This window comes from Phalacrocorax aristotelis, chromosome 7, assembly GCF_949628215.1.
Source record: "Phalacrocorax aristotelis chromosome 7, bGulAri2.1, whole genome shotgun sequence".
NCBI lineage: Eukaryota > Metazoa > Chordata > Aves > Suliformes > Phalacrocoracidae > Phalacrocorax > Phalacrocorax aristotelis.
The window spans coordinates 18,342,544-18,350,890 of record NC_134282.1 but is presented as its reverse complement, the minus strand read 5'-3'; the positions used below and the strand labels follow the sequence as shown (position 1 = coordinate 18,350,890).

Sequence of the window (8,347 nt, the reverse complement as noted above, 5' to 3'; positions counted from 1 at the left end):
TTTTCTCACCTTTACCCTCCCACTTCTCTCCCCATCTCACTGTTGTGAAGCAAGCCAGTGGCTGTGCAGTGCTGAGCTGCTCACAAGGGTTAACCCACAACATGCCCCAGAGGTCGTGGCAATAACACCGCCTCCATCATCTCCAACATGCCTAAGCAAGGACATATTTCCCCAGGACTGATTTTCTAGCAGGGACAGGGTATTCCCAGTACAAACCACATTCGCAGCCCAGAGGAAGGTCATTCAAAGAAACACGTGGGCAACACCAGTAACCACGTCAAGCAGCAGGAGCAGTCGGCTTCACAGAAGATAAGGCAGTCTGCAACGTGCTGCTTTTCCCAGCACAACAGCTGGTGGTGTGAGAAAGAGGCAAACATGCTGCTAGCTCATCTAGCAACCCACTGTCCCATTCCCATTGCCCAGGAATGGCTTGAGAGGCATCTAATGAAGCACAGAGGTCTCACTGTTGGCAACATAACACTTCAGTGGCTGACTTGCCCTAAACCACTCTCATCAGGAAATGGTTTTACATAAAGTACTGGTGCCAGAAGTCAGAAGATAAAGCTAATAAGAGATTTTAATCAGCCCCAGCACAAAAGGAAGGAGATTCCTGCATAATACCAGAGACAGAAAAGCTCTCCTTTGGGGTCTCTTTGGGATCACGTCTGTGCAGCAGGAAGAGGCTGTGGTACAGGTGAAAGGAAAGGGGCTGCAGTCAGCAAGCACCAAACATCCAGCCAATTTTTTGAGAGCTCCAGCCTGGGATGAGCACCTTTCAAAGCCTCCTTTCCCTCTGTAATGCGTGAACACAATCCAGACCTATGGATAATTCCCACTGCAGGAAAAAATAAAGCAACCCCCCTCCAAACGGAACAAAAAGTTAGAGCAAGGGAAGGAAGCAGAGACAGGAAACTACATGGACACTCTTCAGAGAGGCCACTGCTGCAGGATAAACAGCGAGATTTTTATGCATGTGCTGAGGTTCCTTCTGAAATTCATTTCAGGCACCTGAACAAAACAATCAGCTTTCCATGAAGACTCAAACCATCCCCTGCTGCCAGCAAGGAGAGAGAAAACCATCTGCCTCCTCACAGCTGTTTGGGGGAAGCTGGACTGGGTTTAAATAAGGACATATTTCTATCTCACCTGGAACAAGCAATGAAAATAATGAGACTTACAGGATATATCTTTTTTCAGATTGTATTCCACAGACACAAATGTGTTATTGTTACCAGAAATGCGTAAGATCACCCGGATTGGTTTTGATTAAAAAGCCTTGGTCTCTGCCATAATCCAGGAGCCAAGACACCCTGCTGGCACTCGAGATTAAATCTATTCCCATTGCTACCATTTCTGGGCGACTTGGGAAGTAACATAAAATTGCTGACACTGGCTTCTGCTTTAGTTGCTGTAAAGGTGGTTTCAGAGAACCTCAGAAGCCCCAACAAGATTCATGGAAGTTCCCAATCACTTAGACCCACTTCCTGTAACACTCAGGACAGCTTTGTGAAAACTTGCATCCTTACCATCTGCATCTTCAGAGTCACGAGGATAACAGGGTTAGAGAGAAACAGTCTTACAACGCTCTCTCCTTGCCCCTGCCCAAGGCACACTGACGTTACTCTGTATTTTGGTAGTGGCTAAAAGCCTTAGTTATGGGCCACGTCCTCATGTCACAGAAGCACTGAGGTTGACTATGAGCTATGGGAGCAGTTGTGCTGGCTCCTAATCCATCACTTGCCCCCAGCTGCAGTGTGGCTACACTGGCACAGCTGCTCTGGACAGGCCCAATCCCTGGATCTGGACAGAAACAGGACAGCGACAGCTGCCGTAGCCAGTATTGCCATGGCATGGCTGAAGTGATGTGACCCTTGAGAACTGCTGTTGTTCTCTGTCTGTTGACTACTCCCTGAGGTGGTGGATCATGACTAGGAGCTCCCTAGCATGGAGCTTTTGGTGCAGTTAGTCAGGATGGAAATTTTGGCTGTTCCGAACAGCCCAGTTTCCGCAGGGCTTAAGGATGGAAGGGGCTTAATCGAAACCGAACTGTTATCCTTGAGTCCCAGAGCTGCCTCATTTCAGTTCCCTGCTGGTCACTTGGAAGAGGAGGAAAAAGAAAGGAGCCCGTTTTGTGGAAAATCATGGTAGGCCACAATCTGCCGAGTGAACAAAATTAAAAACCCAACCCAAGTCATCTGCTTAATAGCAGCCAGTCCATTAGGATACTGCAAATTTGATCCAAGGGGAAAGCAGTTAGAGAAAAGGGTAAAAAATTCAGCAACACATGCTGTTTGACAAAGAATCCATTTGGAGCTAATGATCCTGCTTCTTGCTACCAACATGAACCACGCTTCCAAAAGGCAGCGCATGAGCAGACATGAACAATGAAGTGATTTGTTCTCAGGAACCATTCAACCTCTGCCAAGAGTCAACCGGATCCAGACAAGGGCTAGGGCAGTTAGACCAACACATGGCAGACCAAATGAGGAACTGTATCACTTGGCATAGAGCTGCTATTTCCAGCACTTACATCCCATCCTCACGTTAGCTCAACTTTTTCACTCTTCAGAGAAGGAGGACTGTATGTCTGAATGAAATCTGGATCTACAAAGGCCAGATTTTTTCACCTGAGAGAGGCAGAGGGAGGTGCCTTCAACTCCTAAAATCCCTCAGTTGGTTGATTTTCAGATTGCCTCTGCGCTCATAGCTGTCAGCTACAGCCTAATATAAGGCACCTTAAACATCTGCAGGATGAATGTTACTGTTTCAGGTATCTATTCCTCTGCATTTGTCCTGTTCATTAGCTCTCAGCATTATTAAAATAAAAACAAATAAAATGAAGTAAAACTTCAAAGACTTCTAAAATTAAAACCAGCAAGACATACTGGAAACCAGTTTTTAAATTAAATACAGTGCTAGGTCACTCACACTCAGAGTGGCCAAAATGACGGACTCTCCCCAAACCTGTGGGCTTAAAATCACATCAGAACAGCATTTCCCATATTTGAAGAAGATAAGTACAAAACAAACATTTAAAGCTGTCACCTGGATTTCTTACCGTTTGTGTGAAGCATTTTCACTTACACTGCAATAAATTACTGCCCTAGTTCTTTGGAAACTTGGACCATACGTGAAGGACTGCTGAGAGAACTTGTAATAAAAGCAGGACATGTTCCAGAAAGTTATTAGATGGTCTGGGGTGTGCCACTCAGCCTGTTGTTTGGAGAGCATCAGATCCTTAAAGAGCAGAAATTTACTGAAAGTGAATACAATGTCCTTCCACTGCAAGGTAGAAAGCAGCCTGGACTTGGGAAGAAACTTGCTTTGAAACAACAGATTCCAACCACTGACAAGATGCCAGGCTAGAAGAATTACTAGTGTGATACTGCAGTAGGACAATGTTCTATGTTCTGCACCCAGAAGTTGGTTTCTTTTTAAAATCTGTTAGCAGCAGATTCCCACGCAGCTTGGCCAGAACAGTCTGGTCTTAAAGTCTGTTTTGTTTGCCTTGAAACACCTTGCTGTTTCTCACCCATCAATAAATTCTCAAGGGTCCCACTCTTTTTACAATTTATACGAATAGCAGAGGTTAGGAAAGTGCAGCGTGGCCTGGAGAAGCCCACATGGCTTAGTCACAGAGGTGTTTTGATACTTAGTTCCTACTGGGGTCAGTGGAGGTTTGCAAGGCTACATCTCCATTTTCTTCGCTAGCCAAGCCCACACACCTCCTTGAGCTCAGTGTGCCACGTGGCACAGCCAGGTGTGTCCAAGGTGGCCTGCAGAGTTCACACACTCCTTGGTTAGATTATGCTTACTGAGAAAGGTGCATCTCCCAGCTCTCCAACATTTCCTCTCCTGGGAAAAAGGGCTTGTTCCAATATTGAGCCAGACTGCAAGCAAGTGTGAGGATGGTCCAAACTGCCAGGAAGTTTTGGCTCAAAGATGAATTCAAGCCGCAAGCTAAAAGGTAAGTCTGGATGTACTTAAATAACTGGGAAGAAGGTAGCCTCTCTGTTTTTCTGCTACCACTACTCAAAGACGTGCATGAATGCAACACAGCACTTTTTATCTCTACACTGTAACCTCCACCATGATTTATAAAGACTAGTGGTACTTTGTTTAAAGGAAACAACTCAAAGCCAAACCAAGCAACCACTGCTCATCCCCATCATGGCAATATTTTTCCTCCAGAGAACTTCCTTGCTTGTCTTTCCCTGCACACTTAAATCCTCCAACAAATAATACTTCTGACACCAAACCAATATCACTGATGGCATCCCACATGCCTGGGCTCTCCTTATGACAGACCACAAACAATGAGTGGCTCATGCCTGCACTGCAACAATTCTGAGTAAACAACGCTACCTCTGTGGTAGCAGGCCAGGTTCAACAGCAGGGATCTGTGTTTTCAACACAGGTGGAGACAAAACTGTTGGGGACAGAAGTTGTTGATAATAAACCAAAGTGAAATGTAACCAAATGCACACCATAAAAGTTCACAAAACCCCAAACAAACCTATCAAAAAGGGAAAGAAAATAAAAATCCCTTTAGAAGCATTTTTACCCAGTCACTGACAGACAATTTTAAAGCACTTGCCCAGAATGAGCTCTCCATGCAAATTTAAATGGACTTATACAGTTTATGTCTCATATAACACTGTCTCTAAAACAAATTACACTGAATACAGAGAATTTATATCCAAAAGGCATGCTAATGTCACATAGCACTTTGGTCCCAGAAAAACTTCCCTTGCAGACCTGTGGGTCTTATGCAATAACTGTATCTGCTTATTGTAAACAACATCACAGCCACTTTAAATACAATCATTCAGGCAGGCAATTTCCACTGCTCCCATTATGAATTTACCAGGGTGGTGTTGTATCTAGCAGCAGCTTCTGCATGGCATATACAAAAAATACCTAACAACTCTTAAGAGTGAGGTGCAGAATTTGCTATGCGTGCGTTACTGACCTCTATGCAGGGACCTTTCAACCCCAAATAGCGGAGTCCTACTAACAATGGCAGAATCAACATTTTTCATTAGCTTCAGAAACTTCCAATTGGCACCCACAAGGGCTTTTTGTGAACAAGACAGAGAAAAGGAGGACCCGTTACTTTGTTGGCCTCTCAAATTACTGCTCAGCTGATGATTTATTTCTAATCATACCCATAGTTTCTCTCAAGTATTTTGAAAATTATGTTTCTCAAGCATTAATATAAAAACAGTCTCAGTTTTCATACTCTATACTCACACTCTGAAAAACCTAAGAGTTGAACATGGAAAAGCGTACGTAACAGAGTTCTGCATTGCAACAGGCCCGAGTAAGAAACAAACACCTAAGCACATAAACTTCAGCTTGTTCCTTTCGGTCCAGTTCTGCAAGATGCATTTTGTTTTTCACGAACCTTGATCTGCTGGAGCAGTTGTAGCCGTACCTACCAACCACCTTCAGCTGACTTGTAAAGAGCAATACAGTTTTGACTCCAACTAATGGTAAAGCCAGTGAGGTTTTGGGGTTGTTGTTCCCCCCCTCTTCCCCTCCCCTCAAAAACAGGCTGCACTCAACATTTTTCAAAATCTGCTCTGCATCTCGGAGTCTCAGATCTGCATGAAACTCTGCACTGCTGTAAAATAAATAAAACAAAACTCAACTGTTGGAGCATTCTGCGTTATCCAGGTATGCAAATCAACGTGCTTAGCACTTCACTGTTAACAACTTGGCCATTGATACTACATGCTGCAAAAAAAGACAGCATTTCAGAGGAAAAAGAAAAGCTGCCTACCCTGGAAAACCACTAGGTGAGTTTTATGGCTGTTTTCCATTACTGCCCTTTTGTGAACCAGAGGACATTTTTCCATTAACTGTGTTTATCAACTCTGAGAGGAGGTGGGTGAATATAAGCACAAGTCAGAGATTTTCTGTGGTTTCTTTGTCTGGCATGGAGATCTATGCAACAGGGGCTATCAAGTGTCTATAATCACTTTATGTCCTATGTAGTCTGGGTGTTAAAGCAACACCTGTACTCTGCCTGCTTTGTGTTAGGCCTGTGGACACTGTGAAGTTACCAAGTAGTAAATTGTAACTTCCACATGAATATGACTAGATTTTATGCTGAGGGATATCTTCCCCTACAAAACATCCTGATGCCAGTTCTATTATCCAAAGGGGTTACCTGAACTTGTGCACGGGAGCCCTTCCTGCAAACATCTGACACAGCATCACTGATCTTGCTGGGTCTCGTTGCAACATGACACAAGGAAATGGCCTTGTCTCTTCAGTTGCCACCACACACCAAGAAGCACAATTGAAAGCATAAAGCTTTCTTCTGGTCATATGAAAATGATTGGTGGCTTTACAACTCTTTGCTCTAGGGGAAGGTAGCGTCACTATTGGAGTTGCTTTACCTTTCAGGCGGTGTTCCACTTGTTTGTTTGTCAAGGTGAAACTCCAAAACAAAAGCCTTACCTTCTCCCTTTTGGTACCTGTTAATGCATTTGCTTTTGAGGTCTGCCAATGGCAAATACACTCCCTGCATTTTGTTTCTGCCTTGGTGGCAGCCAAGTTTCAAAGTAAACTGCATTTCTGGAAAAGTTGTTGTCCTAACAGCCGTGTCACATGAGGGGATGTTACTGAAAAGCCAACCCCCAGTGAAGAGTTTGGTATTTCCTGGTCAGTGTTACTTTTGAGAGAAAGAACCACAAACAACACTAGCTTCATAATTCACTGGCAGAACTAACTGCTGTTCTTTGATTTAGTGGAGGGCTTCCTGATATCTCTTGCCTAGCCAGCACTTCATATTCACTGAAGACCAGCACAAATTCCATAAAGACATAACCAGTCACTGCTCAGAAATGAAAAACATAAAAAAGCAACAAAGACCAAAGAAGATTGTCCACAGCCACACATAAACAGAAAGTTGCTTCTGATCTGTTCACATTCTCATGGTTTCTTCTATGAATGAAGAAACAAAGTTCTTCATTCCAGTGGACAAAATGGATTATTTTTCCCACAAATGTTAAACAGTAGAATTAAGAAAAAAATGCAAGAAGAAGAAATAGGAATAATTGCTGCAGATAAAGCTGCTGATCAGATCCTCAGAGGTGAGCGTGGATGCTGCCTTGGGCACTGGCACAGTGTTTTTAAACTGCCACAGGTCAACCAGAAGTTGATGAAATACTTTATCTCCAGTCTCTGGTGGCCAAACATAGATCTCACTCCCCACTGCTCCAGGCAGTGAGACTCTGCACATATGGCCTACATTTTCCCTCCTAGTGCAGATCCTTTGAACACAGTTATCTCCCAACTCATTCACAAAGGCATAATTCTAAAAAAGCAAGTGGCAGGATAGTTCAGCAAGCAATATGTAAACAAGACAGTTACTTGGTCAGACTCCTGTGCTGAGCCCTACATACTGTCTCCAAAGGTCGTCACTCTGACATAGAAGGCAGAGAGCAAGAGTTTCTTCTCAAACTGGCAACATCACTTTAGCATAAACTATTGGAGACATTGGTACTATACCCATCTCCCATACTAGTCCTGGGCTCAGCTGCTGCTGAGACCTTGAATTGTAATAACAAGGCGCTTGTCTTAGCCAGCTTTAGAGACAATAGATGCATCCCATCAGATAATCCCTAAATCACTGTGCAAGAAGTACTCTGTGCAATGTCAATAACCTCACTCTCTTCTCAGTAGGTCGCCAGTAAAGATCATTACAGGAAGCTGGCTCTGTCCTTCAAAAATGTGACAGGTGATTCTCGAGGAAAGGAACTGTTCTCACTTCCTGTAGGACTGGCTGCCTGCAGAAAAGAAGCAAGAAAGGGTCTGTCAGCTGAAAGCAAGATTTTATTACAAGACAGGAGCTGCCCGAGGGCAACACTTGTTCAACCTGTACAGTGACATAAACACTGCAAAGAACATGCATAAAGGCACCTTAACCACTGATGTTGCAACTTAAAAAATGCAGAATGTATTTATGGCAACCACTTGTCAGGGGACACTGAAAGAACCTGTGGAGAAGAAGGGAGTCACCAGGGCCCAGTTGCAATCCTGACAAAAATAATTCCTCATTCTTCTGGTAGAGATTTTTGTACTACTCTACCTCCACTGTGCCCCAGACAGAACTTGGTACCTTGAGCATGCCCATGTAGAGGAGCTTGGAACAGATGCAGAGTAAGGAACAGGACAGATTAAACCATTCAACCATGTCCATGTGGAGCACATATATGCAGCTGAAAAAGTCTAGATTTGGAGGTCCACCCTATGTGTTAGCCACACTGCCAGCGATATCCCTGTACTAGCTAGGAAGTGGAATCCACAGAAAATCCCAAGCATGGCTGGTTTTTTT

General features: G+C 43.9%; 1 protein-coding gene across 7 annotated transcripts in view; it reads right to left on the bottom strand.

Annotated features, from left to right (window-relative positions):
• Window positions 1–6,722: 6,722 nt before the first annotated feature.
• The window catches only part of ARMC9 (armadillo repeat containing 9), a 72,177-nt gene continuing 70,552 nt past the window's right edge, over window positions 6,723–8,347 (bottom strand). For all 7 annotated transcript variants that reach the window (XM_075099070.1, XM_075099072.1, XM_075099067.1 and 4 more), the window contains one exon: window positions 6,723–7,799. In XM_075099070.1, coding sequence (XP_074955171.1) covers window positions 7,777–7,799 — 23 coding nt within the window. In that variant the 3' untranslated portion in view covers window positions 6,723–7,776. The remainder of the gene's footprint in view (window positions 7,800–8,347) is intronic.